This window comes from Cuculus canorus, chromosome 4 (assembly GCF_017976375.1).
Source record: "Cuculus canorus isolate bCucCan1 chromosome 4, bCucCan1.pri, whole genome shotgun sequence".
Classification (NCBI taxonomy): Eukaryota; Metazoa; Chordata; class Aves; order Cuculiformes; family Cuculidae; genus Cuculus; species Cuculus canorus.
Genome location: NC_071404.1, coordinates 18,995,623 through 19,019,922, shown reverse-complemented (window position 1 = coordinate 19,019,922; position 24,300 = coordinate 18,995,623). Strand labels below are relative to the sequence as shown.

Below are 24,300 nucleotides of genomic sequence, written 5' to 3'. Positions count from 1 at the left end.
ACTTGATATAGTACAAAATAATGATGACAAATCTTTGGTATAATAAGAGGTTGTTATCATACTGTAAGGTCTGACATTAGACCTAGTGAGTGATAAGATAGACTTGATTACATTATGCAAATTGATGTGGCAAATAAATCCAACACTATTTGTTATAGTGAGAAATATAAGGAATCGTAGTAGTGTTCTGCTGATACCTTGTCCAAGCTGATTAATATGAAACTGACACGACCAGCAATATAGCTCATATACATTGCTTATCTCCTAATCCAAGAAGAGAGGAGTAAACAAGGGAGAGGACAAGACTAGCAAGGTAAGAGCAGTTAATGAGTGATTTTTAACCATTTGGAATAGGTAAATCTGAATAGGAAATAGAAAAGATGCTCCAGAACTGGTTTATTTTTATATGCATCTGTAGTTATTCCTTGGGGTTGCTTTCATGAACACAGCTACCTAGTAAGTGATTCTCTGATTTTAATCCATTGATTTTTGGGGGATGAAAGACAACAGCTTTAACTGTGGCTGTTCTGTGTATCTTTAGCAATGGGTATGGGGTAGTGTCGTATCTGTCAGTATTGTTCTATTGCATTTGCCATGGTTATACCTTGTTGGTCTTGTTCAATATAAATTAAAGGCATTTACTTTGTTAAAGCTGAGTGATCATCAGAAAGAGAGATGAGATTCATTTCCCAGCTGAGGTCTAAAGACTTCTGGAAGTTAAATGACAAATTAGCCTGGATATGACAGTAATTATGGTGATGGGCAGAGTGATTCTTTTATGAAGAAAATCAGTACCTTCAGTAGGGAATTACTCAGGCTCCTTTACAATGTGATTCACAGTTTCTCACATCTGTTAGAAGAGTTCTTATTTACCGCTTCCAAGTATTCAGAATACATGTGGGAGAGATGCTTTCTAAACTGCTAAATGACAGAGACACCATTCTCATTGTGCCACTTACCTCATCTTCACTTGCTTTTAACTTCAAAGTTGGCGATGTTTTTTGACACTAAAAGGATCTCACTGCCTAAATTTTTGTCTCTCTACCTACTAAGACCTGTTCTTCTGCAAAGCGTGTAATTCATGTATATATGAAGATTTTGTTTCAGAAATGGAATTTGAGGTTAGGATTCCATCCAAGTCCTTCAAGAAACTTTATTCAAGAGTTAATGTGGCTTCAGCCTTTTTTACATTTTTCACAAAGGAGAGCAGTGGCTGATTCCTTTTAAAATACAGCTGTAGGAAAAATTTTTTTTAACATCCTGATTGGTACAAGACTGATCTAAAAAGGTAAGGTTCAGGTTCCTTTCTTTCTTCAGCATGCAGTGAGTCACATCGCTCCAGGAGCAAGGTGTCTCAGCTTTCATGAGCATTTAACAATGCCAAAAGCAAAATCATATGTTCCTGTGAGCCTTCCTGTAGTAAATCAGTGGTTTAGACCTACCGTGGAGTATTTTTATGGTTTCCATATGTTCTGGCATTACAGAAACACAGTGGTTATCATTATTGCCCTTCAGTATCTCTTTTCCAAGCTGTAAAGTACTCGTCTATTCAACTTGTTGTCCTTGGGAAACCAGTCCAGACTCAATGACCCTTTACCCTCTCTCTAGATCACTGACTGTACTATTACCTTTTGATTACCCAAATGAGGACAGAGCACAGCACACCTGCTGCTCCATAGGCTTTGACAGCTACAGTGGCTTTCTCATCTATGAACCCTCCTTTGGCATTAAGGCTAGTGTTAGAGCATGTCTGCTTAAAAACGTCCCTCCAAATTTGCCTAACAAATGACTGCACCTCAGACCTTGGAATGGGAAAGCCCATTGATGAATACAGTAGCCAGAGCTGCCTCTGGTGGAGGTGAAAATGTGTTAAATGCATGCAGAGGATATGCCTGTTAGTGCAGGTGGCGAGACTAGGGTGAAAACAATGTCAGGAAATGAGGACTACAAGAAACCCTCAATCAAACTCTAAAGCTCCAATCCAGTCTAAATCTTAAAATTAACTGGAAGCCTGTTCCGAAAGGGAGAGGCTGCAGGAACCTTTTCTTTGAATGATGTCTCAGGCACGAGTTGGCAGCTCTGAGATCTACCATGGTCTGACTCAGGTGTTGCTTCATATCTACAGCAGCACCGTGAAGAACAGAGCCAAAGAACTAAAGCGTGCACGGTGCATAGGTGAAGGGTAGATGACTGAAAAGTCCTTCTATTAATGATAAAAAGATTTCTGGGATATTTTCTGCGGGAGTCACTCATTCAGTACATAATGCTGACAGTCCGGTGTGAAAACAACTAAGAAGCCATCTTAGGCTTCAGTAAGAAAATAATTAAAAGCTGGCTTGAAGTTAGCGCAGTTCTGCTAAAGGTCATTTATCCTTGTTTTGTACTTCATATGGACTACGTTTCATATGCACAAACGCCTCCTAATGTCTTGAGTTAGGAAACATTAAACAAATCTATTAAAAAAATTGTTTAGAAAAATGTACTGAAAAAAGAAGTGAATGAGGAAGATACACTTGCCAAAGAATTCTAATTTAAGCATCTATTTCCCCACCACCACCTTTTTTGAAGATAGAAAAACTGACTTTAGTGGCTTACTAAAATTCGCTGTGTTCCAAATACTATGACAAGCCTGTATAGGTGAAGACTCTTTTCATGTGAGTGACTAAAAGAGGGGCACTAGAAGTCTTCTATATAGAAATGGCAATATTCAGAAATATGGAGCTGATTTTAAAAAAACTACTAGTTTTATTAGTACAAAATCGGTAGAAAGTGTCAAAGCATTTTCTAAATTAAGAGCATGTTGTTTGCTTTGCACGTTTGCTGACTTAAGTTTCCAATGTATAAAGAAAAACATTAGTAAATAACTAAATGACAAATAATTTGAGTTAAACTGAAGTTTAACCTTACATTAATCAGTGATCTTGAATAATATACTGATGTTTCAAAACAATGCTGCGGGAAAAAGTTAGGGTTTTTTTATTTCAAGTAATTTAATATAGTAGATTTCCAATACAGACTTTTTAAGCATTAAGCTTATATTTGTTTCAAATTACATGTAATTGTTTTCATAAGTTATTTTAACAGAATAGTGCACAGATCCGTCCTTACAGCAACATATCTTGAGATGACATACAGAATCAAAGATTAAAAATCCCACTGTGCATGTTTCATAACATAAATTAAGAAAATTGCTCACATTTGTCATTTTCTACTAAGCAAATCACCCACTAGACTGAACAGTGAATAATTTAACTGTAAATTGATACTGAACACGTGTTATTAAAGCATCAATGTACAGAAGGTCTACATATCCATCAGTACTGGACAATTGTATGAGAAAACCATTCTAAGAAGTGGGGGGTTTATGCATCTCTTCCATGAAACTTCCTAAAATATTCTATCAAATTCAGTCCTTTTATTCACTAGAATTAAAGATGTATAGATTATCTTTCAAGAAAGTGCTAATGGCTATGAGTTTGGATTAAAAAAAAAAAAAAAGGATCCTTACAATGGAGACCAGCAAATGCTAAATGAGTGCATATGGTGTATACCCTCGTATTGTGCAACCACCGATGCCACCAAATGTAGGCTACAAGAAGTAAACTCTTCCTTCTATACACTGGAAAGTAAATATTAGCAAAAAAAAGGTATTTTTTCCTTAATGATGTGCTAAGAGTTTACTCATAAAAACTGGAGTACAGTGAAGCATCAGTAAGTTATGCAGAATTTGGAAGTTTTGTTACCTGCCTAGTGCAAAGCAATCAGAAAGCAGTAGCATTAGGTAGCAGTCAACATCTTTCAGTGTGAGCACACAGAAAAGTAAAGCTAAACTGTTGGAGTGCTGCAGTTATATTTGCAGAATTGACTGACTTTTTGGTTCATGTAATGATGCCCACATAAATATTTTATTTCAGAGTAATCCTAGCTATGCAAGAGGATTCCCTAGAATTGCAAAAAAGCAATGTAGGCAAAATAGGACTAGCAATGTTACAAAAGGATTCACACTTCAGATATAATTATTCCTTCAGTATTTATTGTCTATATGTATTTTGTTATACTGGATATAAACATATAACCTGTGAAATATTGCAGACAATTTTCTTAACATGCTATTGTATTCTGGACAGAATGGTTTTGGTTTAATTAATAGATTAAAAAAAAATTCTAAGTGTAGATCCATTAACAGCATTTTACTGCTAACCATTTCTCCAAACGAGTTGGAAAAATGTCATTAACTAAAATACAGTTTGTTCTACTCAATTTCACTATAGGTATTTGGAAGCTATATTTGTAATGGTGTATTATTTTGGGATTTTTGTTATCTTTTTTACAGGATGAGAATATAATGCGATCCATGCAGCTCTTTGAAAATGTGATTTAACGAAGATATTAGGTCTACAACTAATGGACGAATATGAGCTATTCTGCAACATTACCTAACAGATGGATTTCCCACTTTATCTTAAATAAAATTACTCAGCTTTACACTCAGACATGTATTATGCAAATAATTTTTTATTATAAACTTTCCCCAAAAGCTTTCTAAAATATACAATTTAGCACTTCAACAGTGGCTACTTAGTTAAGATTCCTCTGAAAAGTCAGGTTTTTACTGCAAACCCAAACAAAATAAGACATGACGTTATGCAGCTTAATTATCATTCCAATCCTTAGATAAAATAGATTCTAACACAAGGAGATTAAATTAATACTCTTAAGTTTTTCTACTAATTTTTACTGGATTAAGCTCCAGGTGTTTGAGTGTATTTCTTAAATCCTAAGTTTCTAATTTATACAGAGGCATTACCATGTAATTTTTTTTTCACATTCATATGGTGTAGTCCTTATATTTTGAATACTACTTTTGAGCTGAAGTGCTATAATCAATGTGCAATGCACATCTTGCTGCAATTGCCTTCCACTTTTGACTTGCTTTTCTCTTAAAAAAAACCCCAAACCTAACAAAATAGTTAACTCAAGAGGAAGAACTTTTACAGACCAAAAAAAGAAACTGCCTAAAAGTAGATTTACTCCCCAACAAATAAGAGTAAGCATCTATCAATCACACTTACTTAGTAAATCTGCATTTAATTTATCATGACATAAACATCAGCAGTCTTACATACTGTATTTCTGGTTCTTCTTGGACACGTCCACAAAGTTCTTTCCTTAAAATTATGGATATTGTGACTCTAAATTCTCATGAAGAAACATCAACTGGATCCTAATACTGTTTTCTTGAGCATGTGTCTTTCTGCCTTTAATGAAGAAAAAGGCCAGAACTTCTTTGGAAACTTCCATCCCACTTTGGTGCTCAGAATGAATATCACTATGTAGTAACATCTACTAACAATGACTGCTAGACAGGCTAACATCTGTTCCAGCTTTTTGTAATTTCTTTAATCATGAGACAGAATCAGGAAAAAATTGGAAACTCCAGCTATATAATATCATCTATATGTGATAAGTCTATTACCTTTTTTAGGATTGTTTCTTTGTTAAGATTGGCACTACCTTAATTCTGAACCTACAGAGATTTTTCTAAAAATGTATGTACCTAAAATATAATACTGCCCCTCTATCCATGTAATTTTTAAGGTATATTGTCCACAGAGTGTATGCCAATACTTCAAAATAGGAGAAATGCTATCAGATATAGGCTAATTTTCATTGTGACATTGCTGCAGAAAGGGAATTAATGAAGTAGAAAGAGTGTTGCAAGCATTATTTTGCAAAAATAAATCAGGTATCTATTCTGGTGTAGAGATGGGACATTAGAGGCATGTTGAAGGCTGCTCTGCTATCACCAGTGTAGGATAAGAGTAGTACAATACATGTACACTTGATATCTGCTGTAGCATGTTTGTGTAAACTAAATGTGCACATTTTGTAAAAAAAGAAAATAAAGTAAACATGAAGAAAAACAAGCAGCATGATTGGTTTTTTGAGTTGTTAAATACATATATTTATTCAAAATAAACATTCTTGCCAACAACATTTTTTTTTTTTTTAATAAAAGGCTTAAATACATAGATCTTGACTTAGCACGGTTCTGGTCTCAGCAGAGATTTCAGCACAGTCCTGAAATAAATTTAATTTAGCCAAGCAGTGGTAACTTTACAAAAATCTGAAATTGCTTTCACATGACAGACTTTTTTATTACCCTATGCAACAGCATCCTCTGATGAGAAAAAAAAAAACCCTTTCAAACAACTTCAAATTCCAGAATTGCATTTTCCTCTTGGGACAAAGTGGCAAATCTTGTTACCTGTGAGTTCTCCCTCACAGAGTAAGTCAAATATCCATAAAAACACAAACCTCGAACATTATTTATACCAAGACTTGTTAGGAATTATTTTGCAATCAAGTTCAAATACATTCATGGATGAACGCTGCACCCTACGTGGCTTGACAGTCAGGTAAGCTGGTTACTGCAGTCTTTGCTTTGTCTTTAGCTCATGTTTTTAGCTCATGTTTTTTTCATGGCTTCCTCATGTAGAGGTTTATTAGCTGTCCAAAACTGAATTCACAAGCTAGTCCCAAGCACATCTGTAGCATTACAGAACTCGTTGCAAAGGAATCATGATGCAAATACTCCAGAGTTGCCTCCTACATCTAGCTCGCATTCAATAGGCCTGGAAATGACTAGTTGAGCCAAACCTGGGCTGAGGCTCTATGGAGCAATGTGATGCCTCTGCACTGTACCCCCCAGAGCCTTGCCTGCTTCTCAAAACAATGCGCTGAGAAAGCACTGAGCAAGTTCAGTTTTGCACCATATGTTACCTGGTCAGTGCGTTCAGCTTCATACCTTTACAAAATGACTCACAAGGACTCTAGATGAGCTGTCATAGTTCTAAATCTAACCCAGTAAAATAAACTGTATTCATCTGTGCTTGTGGCACAAATGAAGTCAGGTGTTACAAAAGCAGGTATCCATGTCATTTAACACCGTTAGTTACTATTTCAGTAACTACAGCCAAATTATTTTATATGACGCAAATGTACAAAACATCAAGCGCTGCAGATCAATTAAAGGAAATTGTAATTTACAATAAAATAAGAATCAGTATTTGCTCTGCTTTTGAAATAATAGTTAGTCAATGCTATTGTAATCACAACGCATATGCAAATAGCAGCCAACACAGAAACAGTCTTCCAAAATTACATAGTCACAAACTGATAGGATTTTTCCCGCTCTCCAGCATACTACAGAATTGTGATTATTGTAAGAGAATGTATCATACCCCAAATAGGTAACAGTGATGTTCACAGGCAGTTTTTTTCTAAACTTCACCTTACAGTGCAAAGGACTACAGTCTTCTTGTTCAGGAGGAAATGGAACAATAGGTTGGAATTTTACATTTGATGATAGCCACAGTTGCCTGTTCATAAAAATAAAATTAATTTAAACAAAATTAGGAGCATTAGCACTCCATCTGAGTGTACTCATATAGTCTCAATAAATTGTTTTTACTTAGTTATCTTTGTCATTAGCAAAAAGTAGAAAGCTAAAAAGTTAATATTTGCTGAGACATTTACTGTCAAAAGCACTGAAAATTAACTGAAAAATGGAGCATTGTGATAACTGATGACAGAGAGTAAACATCCAAGAGAAGAGATATGTAAACATACCTAAAACTGAGTATAAATATAGACATTAAATAAGGATTTTTAAATAAAGAGTGACAGTCTGAAAGGGACTTCCAATGGAAGTAAGAATTGTATACATTGTAAGATTTAGAATAGAAACAATAAATTCAATAGTTGGGATTATATAATATTGCTTGTAATCATCACAATTTATGAGTTTGTTTCCAGTTTTATGTCTTATCTTACTGCAATACTATTAAAAGATACACTGAAAGACTTGCTTGCAAAACCAACAAGACTACAAGAGGACAGAGAGAAGAATTAGATGTTAATGATTCACTGGGTTAGTGACATAGTCTAGGCCTAAATTTTCCAAACACTGAGACACAAGTTTCCTTTTCTTGTATCACTACATAAAAATAAAAAAAACTTTCATTGTTGTGATGTTTTTCAAGTCTGCAATAAAAACACTGCTACTGTCCTTAAATGAAGGTGAGTGAAAAAAAACCAACAAAAAAGTTGTGTCTACTGATTATATGGTTGCCTACTAATGGAAGTGCACGCATCTCTGTTCTGGTAGACCTACATTTATGGTCCCTACTGCTTTGTTTTTTCTTATACTTTACCAGAGACCATTTAATGCAATCCAGGCAAATGTTCATTAGAGTCAAGAAAGCAAAAGTGACCTAAACACTAAGCCAATAGTGGGAATGGGCAGGCATCAGCAATAACACAAAACAGGATCGTATTTACGCTCAGAAAAAGGAATACAAAACCTGCAGCCCATGCATATTGAAGCAAGATAAATATTCAGCCTGAGTCAGGTGTCAATACTCCAGAAGGGGCCAGAAGCTATATACTAGCTGACATTTGGTGAATTTCTGGATCACTCTTCATGGGCATGTATCCTCTTCTGTGGTCTGTACAAGAACCTTTACTCGGTATAAGCATTTACTTTCTAAGTGCTGCAATGCCTAACAGAGTAAGAACTTTTACATTAAGCATCCTGGATCTTACCCTATGTACATTTGTCACACCAGTTCAAACTCTGGAAAAAAAAATTTAGATTTTTCTAGCAAAATGGAGAGTTTTCAAGAAAGAACAGTGAGTAGGTCACTTAATCACTAAGTCTGCATAAGGGTCCCACCAAGGACAATAAAACATTCCAAGCAAATATCATGGGTAGGGATTGATGTGGATGCATGCTTGCTCCCAAAAAGATCTGTCCTGAATGGGGCTTGCTGTGCTGTGCTGTAAGAGTCCAGCCATGCGGCTTCTTAAGAAGGTACGGATCCCCTGGAATATATTACTGAGGCATACTCCTGTATTCCCTGCTCAGAAATTAAAACAATGGAGAATACAAATAAAAAGTGCAAGATATAAAAATGGGAAATAATAAAACCTAACTAGAAGAATATGGATCACCTAGAGTATATTTAATGTCATTTCTATTGTCACTCACTACATCAAACAGATGAAACCAACTATTTTACTATCGACTGGAACACAGCTCTGCTGGTTGTTGCAGTGTGAAATTCTGTGTTTTATGCAATATGAATAGTTGTGACGTAAAAATAAGCAGTTTTCAGAATGGGGTTCTTAATCTGAAAGACAGAGATGGAAGTTGTTTTGGCAAAGCTCTATTCAAATATGCAGATTACAGAATAACCATCTAGTTAACTCACCTTTCCACCATACTGCTCCAATTTTTGTAAAGCATCAGTAACTTTTTCTCTAAATTTCTTGTGCATTAATCTCCTTGAAAGCTATTGAAAAAGTAAAATAAAAAGATTTGGTGCAAAATGTAGTACAATATATGCAAAGAGGCACATATAATTCTATTTTATTACTTTATTTCATCTCATCTTTGTAAAATTAAAGCTGAAAAGAAAAATCACGTTATAGGTTGTAACTAGTGTCAGAGTATGGAACTAACTCAAAGCAAAAGCAATAAAATGTTAACTGATGAGACACTTTAATTCAAAGAAGGCTTAACTGCTAGCCAAAACATACTTGTTTTATTTTTTTTCTTTTAGCAAACTAACTTTAAAGAGGTATCAACCTTAAAAAAAGTCATTCTTAAAGTGCTAGCGTATGAAAAGTAAACAAATTTTTCATATGAACTGAACGAGATTTATTATAGTGAAAGTAACTTTAAAAAACCTACTACAATTTTTCTCTTCTGCATTATCTTCTACAAAGTCCTTTTATTTTGCTACGAGTGCACATTGGAAGTGGGATAGATGGAACCATGAAAAGTCTGTCTGATAGAGGAAAGATGTCTACAGAAGGACTCAGTATAAAAATACTTTCCACGATTCCACTTTAAGCTTATTTAATGAAACTTCCTTGTGCAGAATTCCCATCCAAAACATATCTGCTTAAGTTAATTTATTGAAAATCTCAGATTTTTTTTTAAATATTCACACTTAAAATGCGAAACTCATTTTGTAATAAACATAAACTTCTCTTCAAAACAAAGCATCTATTTCACTTCAGGCACGAAGACGGAGCTCTTTTAAATAGCAGAGACAAAACATTTCCATTATTCTCCAATTATTGTAACAACGGTTTGCAGACCTTGCTATAACTTTATAAGTCACCATATTATTGGTGACTTATGGAATGATGGAATTACACAGAGTAATACATGAAGTAAAGTTTTTCATGGAACATGGACATGGATGGAATTGTCCACTGTACCTGTGCAGATCTTATAGCAAGTATCTCAACCAAAGTACCATAAAAAAAAGCAGATTATTTTTTTACTATGGAATTAAAACTTACATTTGTGAGTAGACACTTAAGATGATCATTAAGAGACGGTCCAACAACAGCACTCAATTGAACTAAAGCATCCAGCCCCCTTCCGAATACTTCATCATCTGAATGGGCCTTCAGAGAAGGAAAAAAGAAAAGCCTGTCAGTAATATACAGACAAATGCACAAGTTCTTCAAAAACATGACCTTTACATTACGATTTTATATGGTATTTTTAAAAATTAAAACTACTGTGCAACTGCTAATTGTTATAATGTTACATGTTTAGAAATACAAGTACAATATGACTGAATATTAGTACCTAGAGGTAACATTTAAAAATGAACAGGTGTTTTTAAAGTAGACAAAAAAAAGAATCCACAGAATGTTTTGCATTTCTTCTAAGACAATTACTCTAATGGTTTACTATTGATGAAATAAAAAATTCAGTTTAATAACACAAAAATTTTAATGCTTCACTGCATATTAGAAAGAACCCTTCAAATGCAGATATCTTGAAACTGGGAGAGATTTTAGTTACAAATGTAATGAATTCAGGGTAGTTTCTACGTAATTCATAACAACAAATGACTTTGTTGAAGAAACCCAGAGGCCAATGACTTTCTGGTTCAATTAATTTAGTCCCCTGGCAACAACAGCTCTGTCACCTGCCAGGAATTATCCAGCTCTTATCTATTTCTAGGGTGCTTTGTCATCTTTATTGCTCCCATGGGAGGGCTCTTCTATGCCTCAGTTCTCTGATGGTTTCATTATCTCACTCTTCTTTTAGCAGTGAAATTGATTCATGACAATTTATTTTGTTATTGTACTAATACTGCCCTTTATTTAAACAGTTATTTTTCCACTCTGGCATTTGGGCCCTGAATGTTGTGTAATTTGCAACTAGAAGTCATTGACTGACTGTGCAGCAGAAGGTTTAACAAGATTTTATACCATAAAATACAACAACGAAAATTATCGGACAAGTATCAGTAATTGGAAGAACAGGCAAGAATAGTTCTTCCAATTTTGTCTTCCAAACTAAACAAAAGATACTGATAACACATAATTCTGATCTTCTGTTACACCGCTGATCTGAGATCTCAAAGAATTTTCAAACTTTCAGCCATCTCTGTAAGAGGAAAACCGAAACACAGCTAGATTGAAGGGCAGCAACCCTGAACCAGGAAAGAGCTCTGAAAGTTATGAAAAAGATCCAAAAGAGATTACCTTTGAGGCCAACACTTTACATTATTTTATTTTCTGAAGAAGTAGAAAAGTTACAAATATTTTTAAAATTAAGAATACACGCACTTTAACTATATTCTTCCCTTTTCCTCACTGGCATATTTTGCTTTTTCTTTGCAGCATGTTCTGAATTTGTAAATGTAACAGGGAAGTATTTATTCTTGCTTGTCCATTTGACTTCACCGCAGTATTTTTTTTTTGCATGTTACTATGTGGATATATGAAAACATCACCAGAACATATGTTTATTTATGCTTATATTCAGACTTTTAATAGAACATTTCCTCAGAATTTGCCCAAAGCTACCATCATACAGCTATAGAAGGAGCTGCCCATCTGAATTTACACTTAAAGATATATTTATCTAATAAAACCAAGGCAGAGTTAACATAAGAAAAACAAACTATTCCCAGGCCCCCAAAGCCCAAACCAAAAGCCTGTGCAACAGAGTTATCAGATGAATATTTTCTGTGTAGTTCTCAAAAACACAAGGGAAAAACAAAATAAAAACCAAAACAAACCCATGAAAATCTCTGCATGAAGAGTAAGACATACCAATGCAGCCTTTAACGCTCGAACTAGACGAGGCAGCAAAGGAATTGTTTTTTCAGTAGCACCTTCAACCATCAGTAGTTCTTTAAAGCCCTCCTTTGAAACAAGCGTATAGGGATGTTTTGTCTCTCTTAGACCCTGTGCCAAATGTAAAACATGTTTGCTTAAAAGTTAGCTTTCTTAAACACAAATACCTTTTAAAAGCTCACATATCAGCAAGATAATGCTTAGGTTTTGCTACATCAGTTCAAAACATAAAATACACTAACTCCACCATGTGGAACCATTAAGTACAACTCTGCTTACAGAATATTCTGATGCGTTTTTCTCTTGGAAGACGGAATATTAAAACCCACACTATAAACACTGCCAATTCAATCAATATTTGTCTTCATTACCTTTAACTATCTAAGGAAATTTTTCAACAAGACCATGAACAAGAATAGGCTGTATTTGTAAATCATTTTCACTAAAGGAAAAAAGAGAATGGTGATGAACTACAGAAGGAAACACAGCCCACCACATACAACCACCTGCAACACCAAAATCTTGTAGATGGCACAAATATGTTCTTCTAGTGAAGAACTAGAACAGCTGGCAGAACTCAAAGATTTAAAGCAATACAGCTGAAGTCTTTCTTGTTTCCATAATAGGAACTCTGTTACTTGAGAAACTGACAAGTTTTTTATAATCTTAAAAGAAAACAAAAATGCCACCTCAGGAGTATGCACTTTATTCCAACTACCACGCTGGAAGCAACATTTATTTACACTCCTGAAACATATTTGGTGACAAATGTCACAGATGATGCTGAGAAAACAGAAACCTGAACATAATGTATAGTATTTCACTTATTTAGAGGATCCTATTTCTGTATTCTTCACTTCGCAAGAAAAGAGTTTACCTCTGCCAGAGTTACAAGAAGAGGATCAAAGGGAACAGTTTCCGGAGGGCATTCCCATTGCAGTCTGTGCTTTACTGAGCCATGCATTAACCTATATAAAGAATGAAGTTTTAACAAAATAACAAATAATAACATATAATTTATTGCCAATACTATTAACTTTAAATATAACACAATATTTTTTGTAATATTACTACAATGTTACACACAGAATTTCAACACATACTACTCTCACTGAAGTGTGTAATGGTATTTAACATTGCAATTATTATAATTCCCAAATTTGGCAGTTTTCAAAACTTTGCTCCCAATCACACAGGAATCAGAAAATAAAAGTTATAAAAATTACAGATGCCTTTCATACCAACAAAGAAAATGCTTCCCTTTTGAAGTCATTTATTTTGAATGAATAAACATTTTCCTCAAATAACAATTGGTAAGGAAAAATCAGTTGAAAGAAAAAGTAAATCATATTGGAATTTATCAATTACTCCTAAGATACAGATAAAGGCTATGTATTAGTGATTATTTTATACATGTATTAATGATTTCTTGATTTTTTTAATTCAGTAATTCTGCATCCACTTGACAAAACACTACAGTGTTTATTGTAGGCAAATATATAATAGACAAAAGTAACTTAAAATACCACAAACTAACACTTACAAGTAGTTCTGTTAATACCTGATATTGCTGACAACTACAGAATTGGAATATTAGAGAAATGTCATACTACTTCAGACAAAAGAAAGACTGCAAGATGTCTACTTACTAAAATGGCATTAATTTTATTACCTTTTCTGTTGGGAGAAGTAAACACCATATATGAAGGAGGCTTAGCAAACTAAATCTACAAATACCTAGCTATTCTTTAAAACTGCAGCTTCTGTATTAACACAGCATAAAAAAAGAACCAAAGAAGGCAGTTTCAAAGACATGGTGAATTACCTTCTGCTTTTAAAAGAGTGAAGCATCAGAAATCTTTTCAGAAATGAATGGAATCAAAGAGCCTAAATAAAAGATTAAACTCAAATTGATGTATTTCAATCTTTGTAATTCTACTTAACCATATTACAGTTGGTAAAAAACTAAACAAAACCAACACACCTGCATGGAATGCCACCATTAGCATATATAGCAGCAAATGCAGAAGTTGGTCGAGTATGAGCACCAAACTGTGATGACAAAAAAAATAAATATATATGCATTATTTATTCAAAACGTTAACGTGTAATAACTATTTTGAATATGTTAAAAGTGCAGTTTGCCAAAAAGGAACTTTGTCATACAATTTTAAAACTAATCAGAAAAAGAACTGCAATTATGGGGTAGAAAACATATATTTGGTCCATTTATCAAAATTGCTTTTCAGAATTGTCTGACTAGGAAGTTTTAAAGATGAATAAATAACGTAGAATCAGTGTTCTCCTAATGGGTTCTCTCCTTAATAGATTAAAGATCACCTTCCTGATGCTCTTATAGTTGTTATATTGGTAACATGCAAAAGGCACATTTATTCTAATTCCATCTTGATCTCAGTATAGACAAAACTACAAAGTGGCAAGATGTGGGAGAAACACCAAATGGTGGGCAAGATGTTATAAGGAAAAAAGCAGGGAAGTTCATACTGGATGAGAACCTAGGGAGGACTCACTGGAGAAGGAAACTAGGAGCTTCACGGGAGGAAAGCCTGCACAAAGTTTTTTTTAATCACATAGATGCTTCTTATGCATATGAAATATGGTATTTTTTTATTAGCATAATCATTCAATGCTACTTCCTAGATGAAGCATCTTACCACAAAACACATATCAGGAAATTCCATGAAATCTTAATTTTTATCTTTTTGAGAGTCTGAACCAACATTAAGACTCTTAAAATTGTGTGCATGATTTGATGACTTCTTGGCTTAAGTCATTGTACTATTTGCAAAAAGGTCTCAAGAAAAATAATGCCCACATGAACATATTCAGCCTCTATTTATGGCAAATTAGTACCTCACAAAAGTACTCCCATTTAGTTTATTTGGCAAAAAGTCTGTGACATTGCTAATTGTTTGGCTGATATGGCCCACTGGTGAGTTTTAATCACCAAAAAAAAGCTAGTTCTCCAAGTACAGGACATCCATGAGATCAACAACTCCCTTTCATTAGTCTTCTCCTAGAGCCAAAATTCTTCTCAAAGTAGTGCATGCTCATAGTACTTGAATGTTTCAAGTAAAGCTCACTAGCAATTAATTTGCTATATTTTATGAGGTCTTTTTTACAATCTTCAAGATGCTACCTGATTCTTGGTTTCATTGCATAACTGAGACAAGTTCTTCTAATGGAGCAGGTGCCAAAATTCGTAATTACACAAAACCAAAACTCCTCGACTCTTTTTAAGTCTTAGTTCTATGTCTCTTTTTAGAGCAAAAGTACATGAAAAATAAAAAAAATACCATCCATGTCATAATTGTACCAAATGTCTTTCTTTAAAAGCATTTAATACCGTTTTTTAGGCATTTGAGTGCAGAAATTAGAGAAATCATGCTTAATTAAAAAAAAAAAAGTTTAAATTTACAATAGAGGACCAGAAGAAGCATGCCCTACATGTATTTCATGAAGTAATGGCAGTTCTTCCATCAAAGTTCTGTTTTAAAGAAACACCTATACATACTGGATCAATAGTTTTAGGTTTCAACTTGTAACTAGGCTTCGGCTGTGGTTTACTTGCAGCTTCTGGAGAACATGACAAAGGAGCTGCCTTGCTCTTCTGTATTGCAGTCTTCGGTTTTATTTGGGTGCTGAATGACATTTTTAGAACATTACTTCCTAAAATAGAAAAAGATTAAACATATGAAACAGTGTTCATTCCTACATGACAGAATATGAATGGTTAGAATCCTCAGGTCCAAAGACTGACATATACAATCAATCAAGAAAATCACAATTAAGTCTACCAGAAAAAAATGCTTATATATCCTGAGGATAATATTCACAGTCTCATCGCTCCATCGTTCAAAAAGACACATCTCTTAATCCTGCGCTGCTTCCCTTTCTTTACTTCTGGACTTTGACAACTACAGCAAAAGTGAAATCAGCTACAATCTGCCTTTAGGGTAGCCTAGAGAAATCCAAGCAGCATCACAGTGCTCAGCAGAACAGCCTGGAGCAAAATAGGCTGCTTGGGTACAGTTACAGCAGAAGACAGTAACAATTTGATGAATGGCCAGGACAAAGGAGTGAACACAAGCCGAAGTGTAGATTCAGGACACAGAAAACAAAGCAGAATCAATAAGAGAAAAGAACAGAAATGTAAAGCAGCAAAAGAAGAACACAGAAAATGAATTTCAATTCCAGTAAGAAGGGAAGTATTTTGGTAAAAACAGTGCAAAATCAGCTTTCTGTAAATATCCTTAAATACAGACTTAGGTACATATACCATCTAAATGTTCAAGAAGCAGCTACACATGTTACTATATATGTATGTAATTGGGATAAAATGTCCCTAATAAAAATAATAGTCTACTGCCTCATTAACATAGCAACCTTTGAAATGTACAATTGCTCATAATGGGAACAGTTATCTTGCTAATGACAACATAAATATTTTTCTCAGGGAAGTATTCAGAAGTAATTCAGATGTCTTCAAACTCTATCTTTGAAGAAGTGATCAATATACATGCCAAGGACTTTACTAAGATTTTACTTAACAACAGTCTAGATGCATTTGAAAAGTCACTGGTTGTATCATTGTTGCAAAAGAGTGCATTGCTTTGAACATCTTGATGGTAATCAATAAAGGACTAACATTTGTTTTAATTAAATAAAACAGTAGGATTTGTACTAAGTAAAAGATCAAAAGGCTTGTAATCTGAAGTAAGGAACCTCTTATCGGCCCTAAAGAAGGACATATTAAAGCAGGCCTTGTCATCAAGATTGCAAATTTGGCAGAGAAGTATATGGGAAAAAGTGTTCTTGGATGAACTATCTCATTATATGCTCATATACATACAAAAGCACATGTGCAAGTAAAAGGCTTCCCATCTCCAGGAGCAGACCCCTGTTCACTGAATATGCACAGTAGAAAACTTGCATGATGCAACCACATGTAGCTTTATTACAATGGTATGCAAATGACTAATCAATAATTTATAGAGGGAAGTACTTGGCACGTATTACTTTTGTAACTTTTGTAATAAATCGAGTGCAGAGGCTCCAGATGGGTGCACCTGATTTGTGGAAAGTCACAAAACACTCATACTTGCGCAATGCAGAAATAATATCAATGTCTTGACTTGGCGTGTGAGATTGGCTATTTACATACCAAGTGATGAATATGACTTTTTGGACAACATCAGAGGAAGTAAAAAATCAAAGATGTGACAACAGGTAGGAAGAGTGTTAGCCTTTTGGGACAAAAGTAAAGACAGGAGTTAAGAACAGCGGTAGTAGTTTTGTAAAAACAAGAAGAAAACACCAAATCATAGCATCATTTGAGTTGGAAAGGACCTTGAAGTTCCAATCCCCCTGCCACAGGCATGGACATCTTCCACTGGATCAGGTTGTGCAAAGCCTCATCCAAACTGGCCTTGAACACCTCCAGGGATGGGGCACCCACAGCTTCCCTGGGCAACCTGTTCCAGTGCTTCACCATTCTCACAGTTAAAGGTTTTTTTCCTAATATCTAATCTAAATCTCCCCTCTTTCAGCTTAAACCCATTACCCCTCATCCTTATCACTGCACTCCCTGATAATGAGCCTCTCCCCAGCTTTCCTGTAGCCCCTTTAAGTACTGGAAGACTGCTACAAGGTCTCCCTGAAAAAGGACTTTCAATAATGAGGTTTCAGTCTTCAGAGCAAGACGAAAAGCCTTGTGTAGTCAGAAGGTGGGAAGAGTCATGCACAGTCACAGGGAGATCAGCCAGGAGAGGTACAGTAGTGAATCAATCAAGTGACCTACAAGGCTTGATAATCAACCAGCCTTCTGGCAGATGACAGACTTCAAGCAAAAGACAGAAATCTTTAAAGAGAAATAGGAAATGAGCCTTTAAAAGACATCTTTCAAAGGAGGAAAAGTGTGACCTGGAGTCTGGTTTCTGGCAGTCACTTAAGAAAGGCGGGATGACCGTAAGTAGGGTGTTGTAGGCGAGGCTGCTCCTTTACCCTGGCGAAAGCCGACGGGGCACCAGGCACCGGAACGTCGGAACAGCAAAGCTCTGGCGAGTTACCACACACACCGCGGCACACCGAGAACCCGGCGAGCAGGGACGTTCCTCGGGCCCCTCTCCCCTCCCCACAGCTCTCCTTCCTCCCAGAGGCAGGCGGCCAGCGGTCTCCCCTCTTCTCCGTGGCGCCTCGGGAAGGGCCGCCGGACCGGCAGGCGGGAGGCTCCGCGACGCTGCCTGCCGGTTGCCATGGAAACTACGGGCACCCGCGCGCCCAAGATTCCCCGAGTGCCGCGCCCGGCGGCGCCGCGGTGGCAGTGCCGGGGGGTGGGGGTCATGGCCCTCCTCGGGCTCGTCTGCCCGGGGGGCTGCGTGGTTGATACACGGAGTAGTTACTATTGCAAAACGTGGAATATTTTGATTTAAGCTAAAGTTGAGTTCAGTTTCATCTAAATAATTGCATTTTTTGAAAGTTTGATAGGATGCCCCTGTGATATGGTGAGGGGTTCTGTCAAACAGTGTTTTTTCCAGACACTGTTCGTTCTTTGGAGGTGATGACGTCTTGTGTTCAGTCTGCTCCGTGCTGAACAGGCGGCTCTTGTTCTGCCATCACCTGTCGTTGCAGCCTTTCCCTGTCTCAAATGCAGGGTCAGGCAGAGCTGGAGCCAGCTCCAAATCAGCGAGAGATTTTCACAACATCAAAGCTCATACTGACATTAAAAATAGTCCTTGGGAAGTAATGGAATATGCATAAGATTTCTGAGAAAAGTTCTACACGTGCATGTAAGTGGGAAATTATTCCGTAGCCAGCTTTTGTCTCACTGCATGCGATTGATGGAGATCACTCCCTCGTGCCTCCCACGCCCGATAAAGGATGCCCGCTTTCTAAAACTCCAGAACGAGCCTTAGAGAGTATATTTGCTGGCATTTCAGCGACCTCCCAGCACCTGAAGGGGCTACAAGAAAGGTGGGGAGGGGCTTTTTACAAAGGCTTGTATGTAGTGGCAGCAGTAGGGGGAATGGCTGTTAAGTTGGAGAGGGGCAGATTTAGACTAGATGTAATGAGGAAATTCTTCACAATGAGGGTGGATGAAGGACTGGAACGAGTTGCCCAGGGAAGCTGTGGCTGCCCCATCCCTGGAGGTGTCCAAGGCCAGGTTGGATGGGGCCTTGGGCAGCCTGATCTAGTGGGACGTGTCCCTGCCCATCACAGCAGGCTTGGAATTGGATGGTCTTGAAGGCCCCTTCCAACCCAAACTATTCTATGCTTCTATGATTCTAGGATTTTCGGTATTGGTGTTGGCGGGTCTGCCAGGCTGGGAAGTGGGGGGGGATGAGGCACTCAGCTAATCAGTGCTTGCAGCAGAAAGAGCAAACACCACGTTAAAAGAGCAGGTTTTTCCAACCTACCTTGTATGATTTTGATTAGAATGGAATGGTAAATTTTCAGGTGACATTGCCACTCATTTTTATACACTTTCTTAATAGCTCCCCAGGAAAAAAAAAAAGGATTTGGGAGGTACTTTGGCTTGCTTTTGACTTCTATGTGACAAAAGTTTGACTTTCAGGATTGGACCATATTCCCATTTGTGGTTGTTTTATTCCTTTTGCATAGGCAAGGCATATTTTTTTCCTCTGTGGACCCTATTAAACATCAGTGTGATTTCTTACTTTAAGAGATTTGTTTATTCTTTTGTACTTTCTTTAAGAGATGTGTTTATTCTTTCATACACTCAACAATAAATCAAGCAATATATTTTCTCAGTTTGCTTAAATTGTGTGTGATGCGGTCTTTCCACTGTTGCATTCTTTCTCACTTCTGTAATTTATAAGGAGGACCTGAATGGGCCTTCAGAAGTGGATAAGAGAGGCCATAATGTTAGGTTGCCACAACAAAAAAAAAAACCAAACCCAGGAAAATGTACTGGCAGTGTTTAAAAGTAGTTGATGACAATTTGAAAACTACCATCAGCATTAGATTTTGACCAGTGCTGGCATTTTGTAGTAAGTTTTATCCAACATACATAGTTTGTATCTGCCAGTAATGGGGAGGTGTAAGTGAGGACACTTGCAGATTTAAAATAGTGCTGCATCATCGATTACCTTTGAAATGCATTAGTGGAAGATACCTTTTGGAAATTCAGAAGGAAAAAATGATAAAAGTAATGCTGGACAAGCAGAGGAGAAAGCAAGATTTCTATTTTATTTCTAAACCCAACAGACGTTACAGTACTTTCTCAAAATTATTTTACTAATCCACAATACTGAAGACAATAGAGGAATTGATGTCTTTTTATCCAGAGATTTTACTAGCTGATAACGATGTCAGAAGAATTCAATATTTGTAAAACATACCGTGCAAGTCTTTGAAAATCACACTACAAAATGCAAACCACCATGACCATCTCCATAATGAGGAAAAAAAAGAACTGCTTTTCTGAGCAAGGTCTATTTTTAGTTCAGTGGTTTAGTATTGTTTTATACATATATATCTGCTATAGTTGCTTTGTGAGTACAGCAACATTCAAGCATGGAAGAAAGTAGTAGTACAATTCTTAAGTCAGTAGGAGGTATAACCCACTGTGTTGCATGAAGCAAAATACCACCGATTTGCTCTGTGGAGTTAGCAGCTCCCACGGAGTTCCTGGAGGTGCAGAAATGCCTGGCTTATAAAAGGACAAGTAAGATTCCAGTCTCTTTGTGGGAGCAGGGCTTAGTGCAGAGTTCAGTTTCCTGGAAAATGCAAAATAAAAGTGTGTTACGGTACAGTGGTGTATATGGAACAACAGGGAGTCCTGCTGTACTTTGAACATTGACTATATGGACTGCACTTCTTGCCTTACAGTGAGACGTGATGTGTGAAACCAGGGTCTGAACTGTGGATCCCTTATAGATGTATCTCCCTGTATTTCATGTTGTGGTGCATTTCATCTCTTGAATTGGGAGAAATTGCTACATCTGACTCTCAGGGAATTAGCTTCATGCAAGGCTCTTTCAGCCGTGAGGTTCTAAACAGGGAGGCTAGGCTGGCTTTGGTGCTTTATCTTTTTTTTTTTTTTTTTTTTTTTTTTTTTTGTTTGATATAGGCTTGGCATTTGGCAAGTGCCAGTTAGCAAATAGTGGGAAGAATATTTCTTCAGAAGTACAGACTTTCGAATGTGGAAAGAAGGGAGTTAGTACTTGATTTACTGTCATCATTTCATTAGTTTACCTTGTCAACATTTCCTTCTCTATTTGTAGCATCCTGTAGCATTTCCTTCTCTATTTGTACCATATATATTTGGTAATTATTTTTATTTCTCCAAAACTCTGAAAAGTTAGAAATTTTCACTGGTCTCTCAAAAAGTGCTCATTTAAAACTGAAGTCTCTAGGATGCTTTCCTGAAAGAGTCTTCAAATATCATTCCCCAGAGCTTTTATCCTGACTTAACCATTCTACATGCTTATAATACTCTATAAAAGAGAAGTTATTTTACAGGGTTTGGCAATAAATATGAGCTACAGAACAGACTGTAGACACTTAATTGTAGTTTTCAGGTTCCTCTGCAAACAAGTGCTGTTTCAGATGATTAGTTCAGTGCCTGTCAGAAGTTGATGGACCTGTGAATATTCCCTTATATCCTCAGTGAAAACTGGTATGAAACAGTGCCATTTCAGTTGAACAGTTCCAGGTAACAGTCCAGAGATACTACTGAATTGCTTAAATTTTTCTGTAATAAGTGACAAATTACTTGATTGCCTGTTATTAAGTGCTAAATTGCTACAAGGACTTTGCATTAGCAGATCAAAGTCCTGTGTAAAACTCAAATCTGAAACAAAGAAATTTACACTCAATAATTATTGTAGCTATTAAGGCAGGTATTTTTTTTATTCAGCGCTGGAGAAGCATCAGGATTTGTCCTCAGAGTGCTTCTGCCCAACAGTGGTTTCAGGTAACTTTATATACACCACAGAAGTGTCTTCATATTCATAGTTTTTCCACAAAATGACAAGCACATCTTGTTCTTGGAACCTCATTGCATATCGAAGGGGTTAAAATTAATCCAATCCAGAGTCGCAGTTGACATTCCATCTGGTTAACAACCGAGACCTCCTGGAGGCAAACTCTGGAGAAGCAAACTGACTGTCCCAAATTAATGCCAGGAGGATTTCGTTGTGATCCCCACAACAGAAATGTAAGACACAACTGAGGTTAGATGCCATACATCAAAAGAATATGTTATTGTTAAAGGTAATAAGGAAAGGTGGTAGCAGCCGGAAAGAGAAGAAGAAAGACAGAAAGCAAGTGAGCTTTTGGGACAGAGTCACAAGAATAATCGCCACCAAGCATTCACCGTGTGCCAAGGGTCAGAGTTTCGGAGTCCCATGGGAGCTGATGGTAGGCAGTTGTGTGCAGACTCTTTATTTTATAACTTCTCTTCTCAACTGAGGTTGTCATGACCGCAAGTACTGCACATCTTCATACACTTGTGCATGCACACATGCTACACGTGCCTCCCTCTTGCTCTTCACACAGCAGTCGCATGGCCCCAAGGTGCTTCTGCAGAGTACTTTCTTGTGATTTGACAGTTCCTGTGTTTGTGATTGACAGTGACTAGCAATCTTTGAGACAGAAATGTCACAGGTCAGCCCCTCACACTAACCCACAGAAATACTTGCCGGTTTTGATGTTGCAGAGTAACAAAAATGCAAACAAGTATGACACGAAAATTTAGGAACTGACTGGGACTTTCTATGGGTATCATGGAGTACACAGGTCTCTAGCATTATGGTAGATATGGTGTTTTGGGTACTATTCTTGTACTAAGATGCAGGGCTGAGTAAACTCAAGTTGCATGGGCAGCTAGAGCTGAGCTCTATACCAGGCTTTTTGATTGCTCTCAAGGAGATCCTTCTAACCTTAAATAATTAGGAAATTCAGGTTTTTCATGAGTACCGGAGTGAGCCAGGGAGAGTTCTCTCCAAATAGATGTAGAGATACCAACCAATCATTACCCTACTTTTCATTGTTTATTGAAGTGTGTGGAGCAGCTCTGAAACAGTTTGGTTATACTTGTAATTCATCTTGTACCTGTGGCCATATGAAAACAATGCTCCTATCTCCCCTAGTTAGCTAGTACTATCAGGAACCAAAACAGAGAGTCTATACCCACCCATCAAAGAACTATGCTACCTCAAAAGTGAAATTAGGATTAAAACAAGACATGTCAGGATCTGTTTTTTTTCTGATTCTTCAAAATTTTCTTATTGCTGTCAATATGGCAGTTTGATTCTGTTCTTTATTCTGGTGATACCAATTGCTTAGGAATTAAAATTCATTCCATTGCTCCCCCAGATGGTGGTACAATCACAGCTACTTCTGTAAAAATACTTTGTCTATTTTTGGGGAGACATCCATTCCTGCTAGTACAGTCAAAAAAGTAAGAGTTAGGAAACTATGTGTCTTCATGTCACTGGACAAGTTTTACAGTAATTTATTTTCCTGTCTCCTTGCTGTTCACTGAACTCTTCATTCCAAATTTGTTTCAGGAGTCCTTGCCACAGCTTGTTGATAGTTAAACACCTAAGTGCTAAAGTTGATCAGGCAGGGGCCAGCATTAGCTCACGGAAAATGTAGGGAGAAAGCTGTGTTTTCAGAAAAGATAGATGTCTATCACCTGGGGGAAGAAAAAAGGGAGCTGGATTTCTATCTGTGAATTTTTTTCTAGAATTCACAATGTCCAAAATTTTCAAAGCTAACAAAAGGTTTTGGAAGCAGTCCTAGAAGACTCAGTGGGTTATGGAAAACTCAAAAATAGTTCAAAAATATTCGTAAGTGCCACACCATGCAAATAATAATAAAAAATGAAGTAAGGTGGCCTTTCTCTTCCCCCTGTAGAGAATGTCATTATTCTTTTCCTGAGGATTTTTGTGAAGTTGGAGTTTGCTTTTAGATATACAAAAATGTTTTTATGGGCGTAATGTTTTCATCATTCAAAAATGTTTAACGTATAACAGACAGGGAAGGGCCTGAACTATGCTCACCAAATGATTTCTCTGTAATTATTTGAAAATTAATACTAGCTACTAATTTTTTTGAGGCAGGATAAATATAATT

At 36.6% G+C, this 24,300-nt stretch overlaps 2 protein-coding genes across 18 annotated transcripts in view; one reads left to right on the top strand and one right to left on the bottom strand.

The window, feature by feature from the left end:
• The window catches only part of KCNIP4 (potassium voltage-gated channel interacting protein 4), a 422,577-nt gene extending 416,682 nt beyond the window's left edge, over positions 1-5,895 (top strand). For all 15 annotated transcript variants that reach the window (XM_054065855.1, XM_054065846.1, XM_054065847.1 and 12 more), the window contains one exon: positions 4,334-5,895. In XM_054065855.1, coding sequence (XP_053921830.1) covers positions 4,334-4,381 — 48 coding nt within the window. In that variant the 3' untranslated portion in view covers positions 4,382-5,895. The remainder of the gene's footprint in view (positions 1-4,333) is intronic.
• A 137-nt stretch (positions 5,896-6,032) lies between these two features.
• On the bottom strand, positions 6,033-18,437 carry PACRGL (parkin coregulated like). Of its 3 annotated transcripts, none has more exons than XM_054065861.1 (8): positions 18,121-18,437; positions 15,713-15,867; positions 14,162-14,229; positions 13,055-13,145; positions 12,154-12,288; positions 10,378-10,485; positions 9,276-9,356; positions 6,033-7,382 (listed from the first exon to the last, which is right to left on the bottom strand). In XM_054065861.1, the coding sequence occupies exons 2-8, from the start codon at positions 15,848-15,850 to the stop codon at positions 7,326-7,328; spliced, it is 678 nt and encodes a 225-aa protein (XP_053921836.1). In that variant the 5' UTR covers positions 15,851-15,867; positions 18,121-18,437; the 3' UTR covers positions 6,033-7,325. The 3 variants fall into 3 exon arrangements, with proteins under 3 accessions (XP_053921836.1, XP_053921837.1, XP_053921838.1); XM_054065862.1 differs by having other exon boundaries at positions 18,202-18,437; XM_054065863.1 differs by lacking the exon at positions 18,121-18,437 and adding an exon at positions 17,999-18,106.
• Positions 18,438-24,300: the final 5,863 nt, after the last annotated feature.

Coding starts and splice junctions, on each gene's coding strand:
- PACRGL (XM_054065861.1), bottom strand. CDS start 15,850: ATGTCATTCAGCACCCAAATAAAACCGAAGACTGCAATACAGAAGAGC. Junction 14,230..15,712: donor AACCTAAAACTATTGATCCA/GTATGTATAGGT, acceptor TTGTCATCACAG/TTTGGTGCTCATACTCGACC. Junction 13,146..14,161: donor AATGGTGGCATTCCATGCAG/GTGTGTTGGTTT, acceptor TTCTTTATATAG/GTTAATGCATGGCTCAGTAA.